This window comes from Equus quagga, unplaced genomic scaffold, assembly GCF_021613505.1.
Source record: "Equus quagga isolate Etosha38 unplaced genomic scaffold, UCLA_HA_Equagga_1.0 203_RagTag, whole genome shotgun sequence".
Lineage (NCBI taxonomy): Eukaryota > Metazoa > Chordata > Mammalia > Perissodactyla > Equidae > Equus > Equus quagga.
The window spans coordinates 3,930,350-3,952,000 of record NW_025798627.1 but is presented as its reverse complement, the minus strand read 5'-3'; the positions used below and the strand labels follow the sequence as shown (position 1 = coordinate 3,952,000).

At 39.0% G+C, this 21,651-nt stretch overlaps 1 protein-coding gene across 1 annotated transcript in view; it reads right to left on the bottom strand.

Moving 5' to 3' along the window:
* LOC124233445 (dynein axonemal heavy chain 7-like) overlaps positions 1 to 21,651 on the bottom strand; it is a 234,964-nt gene that overhangs the window by 91,903 nt on the left and 121,410 nt on the right. The window contains exons 34-42 of the mRNA XM_046650549.1: positions 20,140 to 20,271; positions 18,331 to 18,555; positions 15,755 to 15,952; positions 13,584 to 13,739; positions 12,408 to 12,576; positions 9,951 to 10,077; positions 8,260 to 8,479; positions 1,741 to 2,613; positions 807 to 889 (exon numbers count right to left, since the gene is read on the bottom strand). Coding sequence (XP_046506505.1) covers positions 807 to 889; positions 1,741 to 2,613; positions 8,260 to 8,479; positions 9,951 to 10,077; positions 12,408 to 12,576; positions 13,584 to 13,739; positions 15,755 to 15,952; positions 18,331 to 18,555; positions 20,140 to 20,271 — 2,183 coding nt within the window. The remainder of the gene's footprint in view (positions 1 to 806; positions 890 to 1,740; positions 2,614 to 8,259; positions 8,480 to 9,950; positions 10,078 to 12,407; positions 12,577 to 13,583; positions 13,740 to 15,754; positions 15,953 to 18,330; positions 18,556 to 20,139; positions 20,272 to 21,651) is intronic.

Genomic DNA, 21,651 nt, shown 5'->3' with positions numbered 1-21,651 from the left:
TCTGTGTGCATTCTACTACTGCTATTTTCTCATTTAATTCTCCCAACAATTCTCTGAGGTAAATGTTATTATCCTTTCCCCTAAACTCCAGAATCATAAGACCAGCTACCTTCTTGATTTCTCTTACAGGCATCTCAAACTCAGCAAGTCCAAAATGTGGCTCTTATCTCTCCTAAAATGGTTGCAGTCTTCCCCAGCTTAGTAAACATCACCACTTAGTATCCACCCAGTTGCTCAAGTCAAAACGCAGGAATCATCCTTGATCTCTCTCCTCTTCCTCAACCCTACATCCATCCTGTAAGCAAGTTCTTTAGGCACCAGCCCTAAAAGAGCTTCCCAATCCTTTCCCTTCTTTCCATATCTACAACCAGTTCACCTCTCTATTAACATCCGGTTGGAATATTCCAATAGGGTTCTAACTGGTCTCCCAGCTTGTCTGCTCCACACAGCTGCCAGAGTGATCTTTTCAAGATCACTCTCACAGCACACTCCCCAATTTATAATCCTTCGAAGACTTCCCAGCATACTTAAAATAAAATCCAAAACCAACTTGTGAGTCTCTACCTGATCTGGCCCTTCCCACCCTTCTGCCCTCAACTCTCCTACTTCCCTTAGTCACTCTGCTCTCGTCGCCTGCTCTTCTCTCCCACTCATTCCTTCTATAGCTCCCCTTGCCTTCACTAGTTGATTCTCTCTGCCCAGATCCTCTCAGGACTGGCGTGTTTTGTCTTTCATGTTTCCTCTTAAAGGTCACCTATTCAGAAAGCCTTTTACTCCCTATATTCTACCCTGTATGATGGAATTACTTTTTGCTAATTTGTTTGTCTGCAGAAAGTAAGCTTAAGGAGAGCAGAAGACTTCTGTGTTTCATTTCCCTCTTCATCTCCAGCTTTTAGAATAAGAGTGGCTACAGAGCAAGGGTTCAATAAAAATGTTTTGCATGAAATAACTAATCTCAGCAGGAAGTGCAGACATAGAGGAGCTGTGTAAATTCCTCAAGGTCAAAAATGCTCGTGAGCTGGACCTCACTCACAGGATCTCTGCCACAGCCCACAAATTTCTTACCTGCCACCCTTGTCCACTGTGCTCTGTATTTCCTGATACTGTAGTTTACCTCAAAAAGTGTCCCTCTGGCTTTCTTCCTTTTGACTTCTTGTTGGGTTGGGCTAACAGAAAGAGATTGGAGGGTGGAAGAAGAAAGAGGTAGAGGTATTTATACCCTCCCTTTCTTTCTAGCAGGAACTGAGTTCTAGGTTTTGGGTTTCTATTCCTGTCAGGCATCCTACTTCCACAGCTCCAAGCTCCAGTAACTCTTTCCTCCCTATGCCCTTTTATGTCCAGCTGTGGTAACAACTTCCTGCTATGCTCCACCACTTCCTGATTGCTCCCCGATTCCCTCTCTGTTCCTTTCACCCTGCCTGCACCTCCCTGAACAGTCCTTCATTCAGCTTTCCTCAGTGAAGCCTTCCAGTGTGCTCTCTGTTTCCTGTCAGGACCCTGATTGATGTACAAATTTATCCTCAAACTTTCTACAATATATTGAGGTTAATGACTATAGACACTAGAAATAAAATGTCTTTCTATTATCATGATTTCTTGAATTATAATTTCATAAAGTGCATTGTTATTGATCAGAAAATTCTGCTAAACTACATTTTTTAGGGGAAGTCTATAAAATGTCATGATAATGATGGAGATTCAACATTTCTAGAACTCTATCTAAAATTTACAAGGCAATACCTGAAACCAGTCAATGGTACAGCAGTTAACAAGAGCAGGGAACTTTCTAAGTCGAATCCGAAATGCATCTCCAATGGGACTCATGGCGAGCACAACATGCAGTTGGTTGCGGCAGCGATCAATAAACATGTTGAAAAGAGCTATGGGGCTTCCGTCTGTTTGTTTGGTTTTATCCCGTTGGCGATCCAACTGACGCATCTTTTCACATATTTCCTGCTTCTCATCTACTGCGAAGAGATTTGGAATCTCCCCAGCATTTAGCAGATTGTTGACATCTTCTAGAAATGACTCCCTTTTAATCTGAGTATCTGTAAACAGGAAGACTCCCTGCACCTCACCTTCAGCACACTTCCTTAAGATCACTTTTAAATCTTCACGCCACTCAGCGGTACCATAGCCCTTGGTGATTTCAACCTGGAAAACTGAATAATCAGCCATGTGGGCAGCTAATCTAGTGACAGACTGCCTTCCACTCCCTCCAACACCAACCAGAAGAGCATGGCTGCGAGGCTGCTTCAGGATCCTGGAAATTCTGCTGATGTGTTCTATGGCAAATCGGAATAAGACAAGGTTCATGGTTTTTTTGCTTATGTTGTTGTATTCTTCCAGGTGAGCTTCTACTATCACTCGAAGATTATCCACATCTGCAATTTCTCTGTAGTTGGTATCCTCCCTCTTGGGATCATGGAAATCACAAAACATTAAGCTGCGTAAATCATCTTCTTCCACTATTCCATCATTATTAAAATCCAAACTTCGAAAAAGCTCATGAAAATCTTCATGCATATATTGTTCCAAAATTTCTTGAATGTAGTTGATAAGCCAACTTCTGTCTGAATTATCCAGAAGGCGATCATAATACACTCTAAGGACCTGTATAGTAATTAAAAAGCAGCTTTAGGAACTGATTCTTCTATTTTTTTAGTTTTATTTCTGTGCTAACCTCAAGTAATATACAAAGCACTCTCAGAAAATTTCTGTGGGTTTATTAAAAGCATGTCCAAACAATCATGACTGACTCATAATAATGTTTGTTTTAAATATTAGTTTTGATCATATATATTTGGAATAATACACAGCTACATTGTTGTCAATAAATAAAGGTAATTTGGGGGACTGAAGCAGACTGTAGAGATGCGAAGAGTATTAAGGACTAGAGAAAGAAAGACAAGGACTAGAGAAGGTGAGTGACGGCCTTGCGGGTCACTCAACTATGGATAACAGAGCTGGGCACTGGTACCTAGGGGTCTCCAACTCCCCTACGGTGATTTCCTTTTTCCAAGCCAGATAACATTTTGAAAATTATTGGGAAATCAATAGATATTACTTGTTTTTTAAAAAGCACATTTTCTAGAAAAAGAGAGAATGTCTTACCTGGAGGGGAAGTTTGTTTTGGACATTTGATAATTATTTTTGCTGTAAGTCATTGCAGAGAGCAACCTACTAAAATAAATCTCTGATTATAGGCACAGGTTATGGAGCTGCAAGAAATAGTTAATCAGCCTTGCTACATTAATTAACTATTTCCTCAAAGTGTTATGAGTGTCCCGTCATTACTGTCTGTTTGGACCGAACTCTATCCTCCAAAAATACATGTGTTGAAGCCCTAACGCCCCAAAGAGACAGTATTTGGAGAGAAGTGCTTTAAGGAGGTAATTAAGGTCAAAGGAAGTCATAAGGTTGGGGCTCTAGTCCAATAGGGCTGGTGTCCTTAAAAGAAGAGGAAGGGACACCAGAGCTCTGGCTCCCTCTCTGCGGGCACATGGAGGAAAGGCCGTGTGAGGACACCGTGAGAAGGCGGCCGTCTGTAAGACAGGAGGAGAGCTTTCACCAGAAACCAGCACTAACGGCCCCTTGATCTTCCACTTCTGGCCTCCAGAGCTGTGAGGAAATTTCTGTTGTTTAAGGCACTCAGTCTGTGGTATTTCTGTTACGGCAGCACTAGCAGACTCACACACATGCGACATGAGCAATGTAGATTTTCGTTGGCAAAACTTCTGACTTTGAGTCCTGACTCCGCTATGCTGTTTTGGGCAAATTACTTAAACCTGTCTGCACCAGCATCTTTACCTATAAAGCGGAAGTAGTAACACCTACCTTACAAATCTCATATGGCAAAAATAGAATGACAACGTATGTGGAAACACTATAGAACTGATAAATATAACTATTACATCCTGCCTTGGATTCAGCATAATGGTGTTCAAGAATAATGACTGTAGTGTTTTCACTGTTGTCAAGTTGATGACATAATAGTATTATCCCTTTTTCTAGTACTAGTGGCTGTAGAGGCAAATGATTTAAGTTGCCCCCAGTCCTCCACTCCAACCAGTTTAAAAGCTATTTCTCTACAGGATAATCTAGATTCCCCACATATGCCAATAGTCACCCCCTTGCACTGAGGTACCAAAGACCTCATACAATATTCCTATGAGAGGAAGGAACTAAATTGAGCCAACCTCACGTATCAGGCATCAGCCTAAGCATGAATCAAGTATATTATTATCTAGCTGGCAATTTCGCAAAACCTAAGGCAATGTTTCCTCAAAGATCATCAACACATCTGCATTGAATCATCTGAGGTACTTGCTAAAATGCAGATTCCAGGGCCCCACTCTGGACTTGCTGACTTGAACGATTTGAGGACAGTGCCTGAGTTTATCCTTTCTTTTTTCTTTCTTCATTTCCGTATATAACTTACAAAAATCTTAAGGGTAAGGTTCCAAGACTTTTTAAACATTTATACAGCCATGTAACTACCACCAAGATCAAGATCTAGAACATTCCCAGCACCTTGGCAGGCTCCCTCATTCTCACTTCTGTTGATGTCTGTCCTCCTCCCTCCGCCCCAGGGGACTATTATTCTATCAGCATGTCTTACATTTTTAAAAGCAGGCATGTAAAATTTTCTATTATAAATCTAAATTATTGCAAGGGAGGTCATTTCTGGCATATTTATATTGTATTTGTGCTTTGAATTGATTTGCCTCAAAGCCTTGATTACAGATTGTTTTAACTGATATATTACTCACATGTAAAATTTACTCTTTTAAAGAATGTGATTCAACGGCTTTTAGAATATTCACAAAGTTGTGCAACCACCACCACTATCTAATTCTAGAACTTTTCCATCACCCCAAAAAGAATCTTTGTACCCACTAGCAGTCACTCCTTATTATCCTCCCCTCTGCCAGCACAGCCCATGGCTACCATTAATCTACTTTCTGTCACCATGGATTTGCTTGTTCTGGACATTTCATATAAATGGAATCACATAATATGTGGCCCTTGGGGTCTGGCTTCTTTCACTCAGCATGTTTTCTAGGTTCATCCATGTTGTAGCATGTATCAGTATTTCTTTTTAGAGATGAATAAAATTCCATTGTGTGTGTGTGTGTGTGTATACACACACATACATTTTGTTTGTCCATTCATCAGCTGATGTACATTTGAGTTGTTTCCCCTTTTTGGCTATTATGAATAATTCTGCTAATAACATTTGTGTACAAATTTTTGTGTGGACATATGTTTTCAATTCTCCTGGAAGGAGTGGAAGTGCTGGGTCATATGCTAACTCTATGTTTAACATTCTGAGGAACTATCAAACTGTTTTCCAAAGCAGCTGCACCATATTACATTTGCACAAGCAATTATGAGGCTTCCAATTCCTCCATCATCCTCACCAACATTTATTATTATCTATCTTTTTTTTTGCTGAGGAAGAGTCACCCTGAGTTAACAGATGTTAGCTCTGTTAATAGATCTAACAGATGCCAATATTCCTCTATTTTGTATGTGGTGGCATGGTGGCCGATGAGTAGTGTAGGTCCACGCCCATGAACTGAACCCAGGCCACCCACGCAGAGCACGTTGAACTTAACCATTAGGTCACAGGGTTGGCCCTATTATCTGTCTTTTTGATTACAGTCATCCTAGTGGGTATGAGGGGTACTTTACTGCAGTTTTGAATTCCCTAATGAATAATGATGTTGACTATCTTTTCATGTGCTTATTGGCCATTTCTATATCATCCTTGGAGAAGCGTCCATTCAAACCTTTGCCCACTTTTATTTTGGGTTATTTATCTGATACTGTTGAGTTGTAATAGTTCTTTATGTATTCTGGACAGTAGACATTCATCAGATATATGATTTACAAGTATTTTCTCCCATTCCATGGGTTGTCTTTTCCTTCCTACATAGCATCCTTCAAAGCATGAAATGTTTAACTTTGATGAAATTGAATTTATATATTTTTTCTTTGGTTGTTTGTGCAGAATATCTATATTTAACAAGCCAACCAGATGTTATACAGACTAGCGCCGGAGCGCCATGCAGAAGCCAAAGGGAATGCAAAATAGTAAGCCAGTTTTATACTTTGAAATCTCTTTAGTAAAATTATATTACGACTTCTAGTTTGGCAAAAGTGTCTGGAAAGGAAAAAGCCATAAAGTAGTGGCTGACATTCATTAGACCCTTAAGAAATCTTTTTTGAGTGAACAGAAATGGAGCACAAATGAGAGTGTTGAGTTCAATCATTTCATATTTTTTGAAATGTTGAAAACAATGTGTCTAGCACTGTTCTCAGCACTGTGGATAATCAGTGAGAAAAAAAAGAAATCTCTGCCCTCACAGAGCTTGCGTGCTGCTGAGGGAGGTGCACAATAAACACAACACATGACTTCTATGGCACGTTGGAAGTTGACCAATGTTATGGAAAGAAGAAAAACAGAGCAAGTCAAGAAAGACTGGAACTGCTAGTGGCATGTGAGGCTGCAGTATTCTATAGGGCGGTCAGTGTGGGCCTCATCGAGAAGGAGAGATTTGATCAAAGGCAGGAGGAAGCTGGCCCAGAGGATCAGTATCTGGGGAACAGCGCTGCAGGCAGAGAGAACAGCCCAGGAGGCCTGCGCTGCTGGTGAAGGGTGAAGGTGGGTGAGAGCAGGACGCAGCCTGAGGGGAAGCAGGGAGAGCTGCACATACAAGGTCTTACAGGCCACAGGTCTTTGTTCTGAATTCCTCCCTGTGAAGTAGGGTGTTCCTGCAAGGTTTTGAGCTGAGGACTTAAACTCATTTCATTATAATTAATATGAAGTAGTCACTAAAAATTACAAGCTATTATATTATGAACCTCATTAAATGCCTGAAAAGCTCAACAGTCATTGTCAGAACTCAATAATCTGACATCCAAGCATCTGAAAAATGCTAAAATGTAACTGTAAACATCACAAAAATCCAATGGCACACATGAACTACTCCCATAGCTGGAAGAAAGCAATGGCGTGTATGAGCCCAAGTGATGAAGCACGTTACATATTGTAAGACTGTCTGCCTTCTCCCTTATGCACTCATTCAACAGTACTTACTGAGCACTTGCTATGTGTCAAGCATTGGGAAAAGCAGTGAATAAATAAAATTGCTGCTCTCATAAAGCTTCTATTCAAGTAGAGACAACAAGTAAGCAAAAATATAGACAGTGTCAAGCGACATTCAGTGTTATGAAGAATTAAGTGAAACAAAGGACAAAGAGCTGTAGGGGTAGAGATGGCCCAAGGCGAGCTCCTATGGAAAGGGGATATTTGAGCAGAGACCTGAAGGAGATAAGTGGGAAAGCTTTGTGGATAATGAAGGGAAGAATGTTCTAGGCAGAAGGAAATCAAGGGTAAAAATCCTGAGGTGGAGGATGCTAGATGCTTCCTAGAGTAAGACTTGGCCCCTGACAAAATGCTGCCTTAGACAATGCACTCCTTCAATGAAGTCAACGACCTCTCCTCGTCTTGCCTTTCTCCTTCTCCATCTTTCAGCAGATTTCTATTACCCACGTAACCTAAAGACGTACAGCCTGTGCCCATGTCCCAGAATATGGATCCCACTCAGGCAATTATGTGACCTACAGCGGAGTGCAGTAAGAATCCAAAGACCATACTTTTCCAAAGAATTACTTTCAGGGACCTTGCTGTGGCCAAAATTTCCGAGTGGAATGTACCTTCACTTAGTCATATATTTGAATGCGGGAAGATTTAGGAATTCAAATCGTAGCTCTAAAAAGCCTACAGAAATGAAATTTTTAAAAGCCCTTTTGAAATTTATGTCTCTGTAGGACATGCTTTTAACACAACAGCACATTCCCATTTTCTAGATTTCTTAACTACATTATTAAAATTAAAATAACTATATTCTTCATATAATAAAAATGGAAGAACATTTTTCCTCCCACTTTCCGATTAGTTGGCTATTTTTAACTCCCTTAAAGAAGATTGACCCAAAGTGATATCTACTTCAAAATATCCTATAAATCAACAGAAATTCCTAAAAATGGGAGATAAAGCATTTTAAACATCCTAAAATATATTAGTATTAAATACTTTAAAAAATTATCTTGACCATTGGCCTTCTTAATGCCAAATAGCTGAATGCATTTCAACAATATAAGCTATCAAATATTTCTTTTTACCCAGTTGTTGGCACGATAAAATCTTTATTTCTTGCATAATCATATTTCAATGACACAGAAATCTACCTCATGAACCCAAAGACGTTTGATCACTTCTTTGGTTTCTGCTGTTTCTGGTCTTGACAAACAAACGCCCTGAATGACACGGGAGAAGTCTCGGAGGTTGAACAAGTAGTGAGATTTGGCTGGCGTAGGCAAGAGATTTTTCATTGCTTCTTTATACAGAGTCATTGTACCATTTACAATTTGTGTGGTCAAATCTAGAAAATCGTCTGGAAACTTATAACTTAAAAAAATGATTTTAAATAAAAAGAAAGAAAAATGTTAGCAAATATAGAATTATAATACACAAATAATATTTAGCATGATTAGCTTAAAATTTTTTCTTTTTAATCTTGTTTTTTTTTCCTCTGGCTTTTTTTTTTATTTTTTATTTTTTTCTCCCCAAAGCCCCCCAGTACATAGTTGCATATTTTAGTTGTGGGTCCTTCTAGTTGTGGCATGCAGGATGCTGCCTCAATGTGGCCTGACGAGCGGTGCCATGTCCGCGCCCTGGATCCGAACCCTGGGCCGCCACAGCAGAGCGCTCGAACCTAACCCCTCAGCCACGGGCCGGCCCCTAGCCTAAAATTTTTATTCTGGTTAAATCAATTGATTTAGTTTAGAGAATTACCATTTCTTGTTATAATAATAGAATTTTTACTTCTTTTAAAGCTACTTTCCATTCATTATTTTATTTTCTGTCCAAAGGAACTCCATGAGTAAGCAGGACCAATTTAATGAACTTAAAACTACTTGAGTGAATAGAAGAGGCAGCCAAGGAACCCAGATTACAAAACTCAAACCCAGCACCCCTGGACAATGTGTCCTAACCTCTTTCTTTCACTCCCTGGCATTCTCAATTGCATATAGATAGAATCCCTGAAGAACCCTGGTGAAACAGGTATTTTCAGAGAAACAGAAGAAAGAAAATACAAACATAGAAAAAGTAAGGAAAACAGAAAAAGAAAAAGAAGAGTGAAAAAGAAAGTGAAAGAAATAGTGAGCCGGGACAATAAAGGGCAAAGGGCATGACTGGAATAGAGAGAACTGGGGAGAGAACATTCATTTGGAAAAACTGGCTATCTTTAACTTCTGCCTTGAGGAGCAGCCCACTGTCCTCCTCCATCATCACGGCAAGGGCAAACAATGACAGTTCCCTGAGAATGACCAGCAGGGAGGCCACACTTGCACTGCTCAGCTCCACTTGGCTCCCCGACTTTTGTGTATCTTGTGGAGAAGCACTGTGTCCAGAGCCAGGAGCAACATTTCCCAGGGTACAGGCTCCAAGGCCATACTCAAACCTGGACATGGCCACCCCTAGGGAACTCAAGAGTTCTACTATGGGTATCAAAGGCACAGGATAAATCTAGCATATCTTTCCAGCATTAATTACACTATGTGGTGAAAATTCAAAATATTGATAATTCTAACATGGACATATTATACAGAAGAATATACATTTTTTATAGATTTTTAGGCTAAAATCCAAGACTTCAGACAAAAAAAGGAAAAAGAGAAGACTACTCTGGCCCCTCTGTGTTGTGCTCCCATACCTGGTGATGGGAGCAGTGGAGGGGAGCAATGTTACGTGTTCTCTTTTTCCTCACCTAGGGATGCTTTGGCGGAAATGTTTAAGAACCACTACTTATATTGATACATTTTTAAAAGATTTTATGCCCCGTAATGGAAAAACAAACACACCTTAAATTACTTACCAAATTTTTAAATGCCAGGTTAAGATCCTAGAGAAGATGGTAAACATGGATTTATCACTAAACTCATTGATTGTTACAATATTAAAATGTCGCATGTATCGAGGAGTTACTGGATTTCGACCACCACCTATACATTAAAAAGGATAACTCTTAACAATGTTACTAGTATATAACAGGGTATTTTCTCTAATATTTTACAGCATAAAACAACTTGAAAGATGGACGAATTCATGGCGCACAGAGAAGTTAAGAGTAACCTTGACCTCAAAACAGTTTGGACAACATTGACCTCAAAACAGTTTTCCCCTCAAGCTCAAGGTATTGTTTTCCTCGTTGAATTATCTTAATGAGTTCAACAAATTAGATACAATCTTGGGTCAGGTGTATGTTTCCAAGGGCAATCAGACAGACAGAAAGAGCCATTGGCCATGTTCTCCACGACTCACAGCCCAAAGCAGTAAATTGTAAACATCCTCATTACAATATAGTATTAAGATATAATATTATACAATATTAAGGGAACTCTGGTGTATCTGACTGACCAAACTTTAGGGTCCTTCCCACATGGCTGAAATTCACCACGACTTTGGCATATAGCCTGATTCTTCCCCGACATCTTGAAATGAATTTCCCTACGACTAGTCTGTAGTTCACATGGTCACTTCACCAGCTACTTGCATTTAAAAATTTGGAGATTATCTCAATTTCATAAAATAATGATTACGCTTTCAAATATGAGGCTTTAATAACTGACTTAGCATGTAACATCATTTTACCAAATTGACATTATCATCTTTAAATATATTGTATTTTTAAAAAGAAATTGCATTTGCTTTCTAAGGGATTCTATACTGAAATCTTTGTTAAAGAAGTGATTTTAAAAGTGCATAGTATCTCTAATATATATTTTGCATAAAAATATATAGGTTCATGTTTTATGTTTGTTTAAAGCCAGGTAAATCTGTATTTTGCTTCTATCACTGAATTATACAGCACTGATTTTGAAAACATGAATAATGTGTGAAAGCATGTAACTGACAGCAATGAGTCTAGAGACCAAAACAGTTCTGTATGTCTATGTATTTAGAAGCTTATAGTGAACACTGGCTTACCTGGGCAATTTTAAGGAATGTGAAAGGTTTGCAGAAGTAAAGGTAAGAGATCGTATCCCCAGCTCTGTCCTCAACCCTTCCTCCCAGACCACATTCAGAAATGGTAGTTATTTTTAGAAAATGGGGTCCAAGAGGAAAAGATTCCTCACGGATTCAGCCTATTCCTCTATCCAGTCCCTGAAGAGGCAGAGAAAAGTGGACACACAGCACAGATGACTAGCTTGGGGTGGTGGGGGAGAGTTATAGTAGAGCTGAAGTCTTAGACCCAGAAGCAAGAGAGTCTTATTAAAAAGAAAGAAAAAAAGGGGCCAGCCCAGCAGCAAAGCAGTTAAGTTTGCACATTCTGCTTTGGCAGCCCAGGGTTCACTGGTTCAGATCCCAGGTGTGGACCTACGCACCATTGGGCAAGCCATGCTGTGGCAGGCATTCCACATATGAAGTAGAGGAAGATGGGCATGGATGTTAGCTCAGGGCCAGTCTTCCTCAGCAAAAAGAGAAGGATTGGTGGCAGATATTAGCTCAGGGCTAATCTTCCTCAAAAAAGAAAGAAAGAAAGGAAAAAAGCATTCAACGTGGCCCAGGGAGTGTACTGAGAGCAAGTACTGATTTAGAGCAAACTGTCTGTATTAGAGGTCACATGAAGGTCAGGGAGTTTGGAGGCAAATATCAGAGAGATTCTCTGAAGAAGTGGTACACCAAGAAAAGGAATTTTTTAAAAAATAGAATACCAGCTGGAGTCCAGGAAAACAACAAAAATGTCAGTTAGTTGAATCAAGCCATTTTAGATATTCCAGCATAGAAAATATCCCCTACCTAGAGATTCCTTTGACTTTATAAATTTCTCTTGGAAAATATAAAAGATCTTTAAGAGTTAATTCTTTGGGCCATTTCCTACTTAAATTCCTCTCAAGAGCCTGTCTAAATCCAGAGTCTCACTAGAATGGGACCTGACTTGGGGGAGAGGAAAGGCCATCTCTGAAGCAAGGATGTTTCATAGAGGTGAAACTTTAAGGAAAGAAACAGAGGGAAATGAATTGCCCCAGGGGGATTTGGGTTCTCAGAATGCAGAGACAGGAAAAGGGGAGCAAAGTTCCAGAAGGTGGGAGAAAAAGAATTTGGAAGAGTTAGTGAGAGAATGGCCCCAACCAAGGCAACCCACTTGGCGATGTTGACCATCTGGGTATACACCCTTAGGTCACAATGTATACACATAGAAAATATCCACATATACACAACATAGTAACTCAAACTCATCAATTGGGTTTCTTTTTCTTTCTCCAGCTGTCTCTTTAGATATAGCCAAAGTGATTTTCAACATTAATAATCACAAACTCAGAAAATGTACCTGGAGGTCCCATAGCACACATGATTTGAATGTCTACTAGTTTAATCATGGAACAATCTTTCAGGTCATACCAATTCCAGTGATCTAACCACTGTCTAAGTAACTCGATGGGAGGTTGAGCCCCGTATACCTCCCGAGCAGGCATATTGACATCATCTACAAAGACAACCTAGAAGGAAAAGAGAAGAGGTATTAGAAAATGTTAACATCTTACTATCGTGTCTGTCCTTGTGTGTAAAGAATGTTGAGGCAAAGAATTAGATTATCTTCTCATGGAGTAGGTATGGGAGAAGAGATGTTTTCTTTTCAAATAAAGAATAACATCCCTTAGGGGCTGGCCCGGTGGTGCAGCGGTTAAGTTTGCACGTTCTGCTTCGGTGGCCCGGGGTTTGTGGGTTAGGATCCTGAGTGCGGACCTAGCACCACTCGTTGAGCCATGCTGCGGCAGGCGTCCCACATCTAAAGTAGACGAAGATGGGCACGGATGTTAGCTCAGGGCCAGTCTTCCTCAGCAAAAACAAGAGGATTGGCAGCAGATGTTAGCTCAGGGCTAATCTTCTTCTTCAAAAAAATAAATAAATAAAAATAACATCCCTTAGAATCCATGCATCTAAGGAATAGGGAGCCAGTCTCATTACTAACCTTTTTTGGTTAGGAGTTTAGGACTTATTAATCCTCTCAAATAATTTGTTTCTCAATATGTCTTCTCTCTTTTCCTTATACAACCTCAATACATTAAAATAAATGAGAAAAGTGTACTTAAAAATGATTATAAGCTCTGAGTGGTGACAGTGAGGTTGAGAAGGGTGCTCTTGGCAGAGGAACACAGATGAGTCAGTTGACAGCTGGGTTGTTTAAAGGCCTAGAAGAGCAGGCAGCAAAGACTCTGCCAGGTCAAAATGTTAATGAGAGAATTAGGAAGGAGGTAATTTCCCAGACGAATATTCTACTTTTAATTCAAAGGGCAACTGCTTGTTTTTAATGTCAAGTTGTCTAACGCACATACAAATGTGAACACACTTTTAGCAAAACTTCTTAATCAAAATTTGTGATAAAAAAAAAAAAAACTGGAAAAAGATGTCAAGCCCCAGTATATCTGGTTTCCTTGTTCTGGTTGCAGCTGTGGACATGAATAGGACCAGTGCTGTGTATACGTATAGAAACGAGAGCAATTACCATTCTCTTGCCCAAAGGAGGACCAAAAACTCCCTTTCTCCTTTTGTCCAGTTTTGACATGATAATATTCTGAGTTTGAGCTGCTGTCGTTTGTGCTGAGAAGTTAATTAGCAGAGGCTTGTAGATTTCTTTATTGAGTTGATTTAAAAGAAAATTCTATATAATAAGAAATAATAAAATAAGCCATAGCTGGAATTATATTCTGACATTTCAAAATAAACACCAAGCATCATTGTCAACACACTTGAATTTAAACTTGGCATGTCATAACAAGGTAAAAAGATGTGGAATCAACAGAAATAACAGTTACCATGTCAATGGAGAGTCTCTATGTGTCCAGGCTCGGAGCAGTGGCTTCTCCGATTTTCAAAACCAACTTGCAGAGGACACATTCCTTTTTAACATGAAGTCACAGGGACTCAGAAGTTAAGCAACTTGCTTGGGTCTTCAGACTGCCATTTGCCTCTCTCCAGATCAAGGTTCATTTTAATACAGCTTATTATCTTTTCACTTAAATACCAAGTTTACCTGACTATAAGTTAGGAAGCTTAAATAACATAATTGAATTTTTAAAATGGAATTCACTGAAAAGCAGGTATCATTACCATGATTCTTAATCAAGATGTTGTGGTTCTACAAATCATCTTGTAGAAGAATAATGAGATAGGAAAACATTTACAATACATTAAGTAGAAAGAAGCAGATTACAAAATAAGATACAAAGTATATTGCCAATTTTGTGAAAAAGTTGGGGTTTTTTTTCCCTAGGCTGTTAATTACCTGGGCTGAATTTGATGGAGGCACAAATGACAAAAGGCTTAATTTTTCTCCAACCACTGCCTTAACCATGTCAAGTCTCCATTCCCTGACTCTTGATGATATCAGGGTAAATCCTCTAGCTTTCTGTACACTTTCAGTTATTTTTCTAAAATCCAGGCCAAATCAACATCTTGATTTAAAATCTCAGTCTAAATCTCTCTCCTCCCTGCTCTCGGATATTCCCTGACACATACTGCATTTAGTTTATGATAAAGGTATCATCTCAATCTGTTGTGAAAGAGATTATTCAATAAACGATACCAGGACAATTACTAAACTATACACCCAAACATATTCCAAAAGGATTAAAGGATTAAATTAAAATATAAAATCAATAAAGAACTAGGAACAGATACTGTCGTAAATTGGGGGAATGTGAATTGACTGGGAAGCTGCAATGGGGGAGGGACCACTGAGGGCTCTTTCGCTCTCCTCCGCCACTTCCCCTGTCTTCCTCCTGTCCCATGGTTAGGCAGGGGCAGAGCTAGGGGAAGAGAGGCAAAAGTCCAGCTTCATTGGTGTCACTGTGGTTCTCTTTTGTTTAATGTTTTCTCACCCACTGTCATGGCCAGCTTCTAAATGCTTGCTGTCTGAGAGCAGATGTGCAGGTTCTTTAGATACTCCAAAGGGACAGCCACACTGCACAGTTCCCTGACATCAGGGAACTAATAGGGATCCCCCACTGCTGTGGGCAGTCATCTAGAATGGAGATCCAAGAAGGCTCGAGTCCACTTATCTCCCACATTGTCCAATTGACTCTCAAGGAAATGTGCACTTACCTGCCATGCCAAAGGCTGGGGGTGCTATTTACTTAGTTCCAGGCAGCTTTCTGCCTTCAGAAACCTGAAACTAGAGGCAAGAACTGGTCTTTGATCAATATGTCCCCCTAAACTCAAGGGAACACACGCTGTCCAAAGCTACTGAGATGTGGGGCATTATCTGTTGTAATAGCTAGCATTTTCTTAACTAATACACAATGGGTATGATTCCAGAAATCATTAAGAAAAATCAGTCTTATCACTACCTAGGAATCATTTAGATATTAAGTAATTTAGAAAAATAAATATCAAGTGTAATTAACTAAAACACCCTTTCCACGGGATATGAAATTCTTCATCCTGAACAAGCTATTTTTATTAAAATACCCCAAAAAAGGTACAATAATTTAGTGATATAAAATGGCATCATATCTTTCATCAATTTTCTCAGTTACTCAAAAATTCTCTGTGGCTCCAACATCAAAATATTTGAGCACTTAAAAAATATTAAGTCCATTATTTTAGGTAATTTAAAAAATAACATCCTTAGAAATATTATGCACTCTTTAATATGTATATTTCTACAATACTTACAATAATATAAACACTCTTTCCAGTTCCTGTTGGTCCTACAAATATTGAAGGCTTTTGATGGGTGGTCAACAATTCCATTAATGCAGAGTATCGAATTGTGTCCAGAGTGGGTACAATGATTTCATTAAACATCATATCCTTAGGAATGGAAGGAGCTTCTGCCAATTTCTTTATCCATGGTTCCCATTTTCCTATTCCCTGTTTATAGTAAACAGCCAAGTAGTGAATGCTATGTTATAAAATACTTTTAAAAGTTCTGTACTCCTGTGCCATTGTAGAAAAAAATCAAAGATCAAGACCAAAACCCCTTGATATTTATACATTTATTTTTATCCTTTAAAACAATTCACCCGAATTTGAAAGTTATATTTTGTGTTAAATTAAGGAGAAACCAGGCTTTTACGTGAATGAAAATGAAATGGCAATGCTATGATACTTTTGATGTCCTGAAACCACTAATTATGTCAACCCGAAGATGAGTTATTTTGGCCAAATGTTAGATTCTTGAAGGCACTGAGAAAATTAGACTAATCAATGTGTTAAAGAGTAAAGAATTTTATTCAATAAATGTTAAATAAATAAATTTTACTCAATAAAAAAGATAGAAATTTTTTCTACCTAGAACATCAGTTGTATATTGCTTGAGTTTTATAACGGTATTTATAACATCAGCTTATTATTTCAGGCAAGATTTCTTTTTTTTTAATTGTGGTAAAAAATACCTAAAATTTACTTCAACCATTTTTAAGTGTACAATTCAGTAGTGTTAACTATATTCACGTTGTGCAACAGATATCTAGAACAGACATCTTAATATGAGATTATTATGAATTAACATTATACTATATCTTTGCATCCAGTAAGCTTATGAACTAAAATTTTAAATTGCTATGACAGCATTTATAAGAAAACATTTCAAAAATATCGTGTTAACTCTCTCTCCTTAGGTAAACACCACTGCCCTCTCCATTCTTACAGAATCAAATTCAAGCTCCTGGTCACTCAAATCACATCACAATTCAGATGCATCCTTCTTTCACATCTTCATGTGTCCCATAACCCAGCCTCAGTGATGGACCTACTGGTTCCAAACACGCCCTGGGTCCCTGGGCCTTGACACATGGCACTCTTTGGGCCTGGAGCGCTACGTGACACTCTTCTGAAGAGGTCAGGAACTCACTGAGGGCAGCACTGTGCTTTATTCATTTTTGTATCCTCTAATAGAGGTTTTTTTGAGGAGGCTGAATTCACATCAGTCTGAAAAACTGTATTGCAAAGAAATCTCTAGAACTGACGATGAAATAATGCCCTTTCCATTCTTGGTAATCTTTTCTAACATGGATATTTTGCCCCCATATGGGAAAGGAAAAATTAAGAATCAGAAAACCTGGAATGGACAGTCATTTAGAGATTGTGTGATCCTGGGAAAATCACATAATATCTCTGAGCCCCAATTCCCTCAATGGTAAAATTTGCAAAATAATCTTCTTTCCTATTTCAGAGATATTGGGAAACAAAATAGAAATGATTGTGAAAAAGCTTAATAAACCGCAAAGTGCTCTGAAAATGCAGGGTATTGTTAGTAACTTGGAAAAAAATTAAATTAGTAAAGATGAAGGATATCTTGTGGTTGGCAGGGTGAAGAATCTCCTCTGAGGTGAGCTTGGCAATATATCTCAACAGCCATAAAACTTAAAAATGGATATGGTAACCCCTTTTCTAGGAACTTATCTTAAAGAAATAATCAGATATGTACACAAGGACTTATGTACAAGAATGTGCACCAAAGCAGAAAAGCTAAGAAACAAGAAAACAGTTCAATGTCCAAACGTAGGAAACTATTTGAATAGGTCATGGTCCATCTAGATGGTAGAATATAGGGAAGCTTTAGAAAAATAAGTTTATTAGGGAAACATTAATGAGAAAGGAAGGTATTCTCTTCATTAAGGGAAAAAGAAGGATATAAAAACTACCCATTGGAGATACGGTGTGATCCCAATTTTACTTGAATCTGTACATATTTAAATAATACGTATTCCCAAACTTTGTTCTCAAAGCAGTACTTATGGGAGCTGTTACACAAAAACAAACAAATAAACAAATACCGCCCAGGTTTTACTGCCCAGTCTGTTGGGAAGAGCTGAGTTAATCCTAACCCAGCTGCGCTCCTGCAGGACGTCTGAGCTCCTGTAACGTGCTGACACACACCACGAACCTCCAAGAGGTGTCCTTGAACAGCACTGCCTAGTGATGGACCAGACGTCATAATGTGTCATTTTATTTAATGAGTACATTCGGCCCATCAGGTGTTATTATTTATCTCATTTTATCAGTGAGAAAAACAAGGTTCAGGGAGACTACATAACTAGTCCAAGGCAACCCAGAAAAAAAGGTGCCTTTACTAGGACTCAGACCCAGCGATGTCTGACTTCAAAGCCAGGGTGCCTTCCTCTGCTTCATGCCATCTCTTAAAGCAAACGGTGGTGACAAGGCGATCACAGAGCCGAGACGCGCTGTGTGTCTTGGAGGGGACTCTGCCAGGTCGGCAGCTGCAAATCTCGCTTCAGAAGTCTTACCTCAGTGACAAACTGATAATCATAAATTGTTCCTTTTTCAGGAAATGGGACAGTTAGTGCTTTCGAAGATGTTTGTTCAGTGCCACTCAGTAATTTAAACTTATTTTGCGTGAGTTCTGAAATTGGGCCTTCCATTAGTTCTCGAAGAATCTTATCAAATTTCAGCCGATCATCATCTTTACAAGAAGCACCGATGGACCAAATCAATGAAAACAGAAAAATGCCCTGCAGCGGAGAGACGAGGAGATAGAAAGCATTAAAGAGTAACTGTAATCTATCCTTGAACTGAAACAGATCAGCCAGATTAGTATCTCTGAAAGGAAATTAATAAACTAGTATATAATAGTAAGTTATCACAGGATTTTGTAATAATTAGGTTTTTTTCCAACAAATTGCATGTCTCATAAAATCTTACTATCAGAGAAGATAAGACAACGCAAAGCATGAATTCTAGCCATGGTGAAACTTTAGAAAAGTTAATCTAGTAAATCACGTGATATTTTAAGTATATGGCAGGATCTTGATATTAAAAAGAACATGAGATAACTTTTTATTAAGGTATAAAGGTATATTTTAATAAAGAATAATCAACCCACAGTCCACGTGTTTTTTAAATTTACATTTTGATATGGTGTTTTTTTTAAAGTAGAACAAATTTACATTCTCGTACTTATCTGTTGTAATAATGATCTAAGCACTGATGACATCGCTAGACTGTCACCCTGCAAACCGTCTGCTAAGAGACAGGCAGAGAGAACAGGGAGGACCACGAGATCCACCACTAAATGAGAAACCCTGTTTGCTTGCTTTAAAATCAAATCTCTTTTTAATGGCAAAGCCAGCACGGCCTTGACTGTGCTCATAAAGGTGTGGACTCTACTCTGACACTGTTCACCTGCTCCCAGATTACTCACAGACTGGGTCTCTCTGGAACTATTTAAAACTAAGTTAAAAATTAATTTATTTCACAAAATATAAGCAATAAGTAACATAGTGACTATATTAGAAGTGCTGCCATTAGCAATATATAATTTTTTATTAAAGAATTTTCAGTCCATTGATAATTTTACTTCTATTCTAAAGATATGTTTAGGGGGCCGCCCAGTGACACAGCGGTTAAATGCACACGTTCCGCTTCGGCGGAGCGGGGTTCACCGGTTCAGATCCTAGGTGTGGACACGGCACCGTTTGGCACGCCATGCTGTGGTAGGCGTCCCACATATAGAGTAGAGGATGTTAGCTCAGGGCCAGTCTTCCTCAGCAAAAAGAGGAGGATTGGCAGCAGTTAGCTCAGGGCTAACCTTCCTCCAAAAAAAAAAAAAAGATATGCTTATAGATTACACATTTTCTTACTTTTCTCAATCCAAACATATATTTATACACACACGTGCACACACATATATATTTTAAACATTAATATCTCATAAAAAAGGGAAGAAAATAAAGAAAAAGACTAAGGAATTATTATGACTTGGAGGTTGAAGGTGAGGTGAATCTCATTGTCAACAGGTCATCGGCATTTTGGAGACTGGTCATTTCTGAGACTGGTCAAATGACCCCAAATTTCAGTAGCAGATCTAAGGGGGTTATTGGTCTCCACCCGAACCTCACGATGAAATGGAACTGCCAGTTGGGTAGCTGCCCTACCAGCCCTTGGCATTTTGGACCTGACTTTTTCCTCACTGTTCAACTAGCACCCTCTGTGCAGCCTCCAATTCCAGGGGGAAGATGAGGTTTGTTAATTAGGAAGCAGTGGGGAGAGCAACAGATACCCTTTTATTGCAAGACACAAAGAGCACGCGGCCTCACCTCAAGTAAAGAGTACGTTTCTCGATCATTTCTGCCTCTTACTTTGACATCATCAGCAAAGTCATCCATAAAACAGTCAATTAGGTTCATTAAGGATCGGACTAAGTTTGTATCTGAAGTAGGAGATAATTCCTGAAAAATCAGAAAGAAAAGTCTATAAAACAAATTAATTTAAATCAGGCACTAACTAAAATAGCATCAACTAATATTTATTGAACTCATTCAATTAGAACATGCATAGCTTCTATGAAAGATACTGCTATAACAATTCTAGTGTTATGGACGAGAAGCTGAGGCACATGTGAACTCCCTGGTCTAGAGTGTGGCAGCCGTGGACGTCACATCCAGGGAGTGCACACTTTTTAACCAGTCTTTTTCTTTTTCTTTTTTTTTTTTTTGGAGGAAGATTAGCCCTGAGCTAACATCTGCTGTCAGTCCTCCTCTTTTTGCTGAGGAAGACTGGCCCTGATTTCACATCCGTGCCCATCTTCCTCTACTTTATATGTGGGATGCCTACCACTGCATGGCTTGCCAAGCGGTGCCATGTCCGCACCCAGGATCCGAACCGGCAAACCCCGGGGCCACTGAAGTGGAACATGTGCACTTAACCACTGAGCCTCCGAGCCAGCCGCAAAACCAGTCTTATACTGATTCTCAAATTTAAACAATTTACTGTTACATGTTTAGTTAATTTAATCAAAGACAGAGATTCTATGTTATACCAATTTTATAAACCAAAACACTAAAAAATAATCTTTCTAAAACGGTAAGTAATAAATAAAGCCCATTCTAGAACTTCTTTATAAGCTACAGCAGTACTCACGCTAAACTCATCCCTGTGCGATCTATTATCAAGTCTTAAAGAGCACAAAACACCGCTGGAGTGCTGTAGATGTTGTGTAGTTTACTTTTGGGGGTCTCACCATGACAGTTTATAAAATGACAAAACAGCATGCACAGTTCCTAGACCCAAGCAGCATATTCAAGTCTCGAAGACCTGTCTTCTTCCCTCCAAGCCTCCTCCAGCCTTTAAAGTTGTATTGCTTCGTGGTTAACATGTAAAAATTAACTATCTGAAATGCACTCTCTGCAGATGAGAAGCGGCTGACTTCATACTCGGCCACAATCCCAGTAGTAGCAGGCAGAAAGGACAGCTGAGTTTCAGACTGAGGATACAATGCTAAAACCCAAAGAGTTACAACTACAAACAGGACAGATACTTATGACTACTTAGTGAATAACGAGCTAGTGATTTCTTCAAGATAGGACAAAAGTATACAGTACATCTTAGAAAGCTTGCATGAAAAGTGGGTTTTTTTCCTGTTTTGCATTTGAAAGGATAAGTTCCAGTTACATGGAAAATTCGTTTATTTGTACTGCCTATATTCTATGACAATGCCAGAAAAAAAAAACTGTAACATTTGATTATAACTTTCAATTGATACATGTTTAACTGCTTTTGAAACATGATGACTTCATACCTACAACATATTACCATTCCAGCCAAGCTTC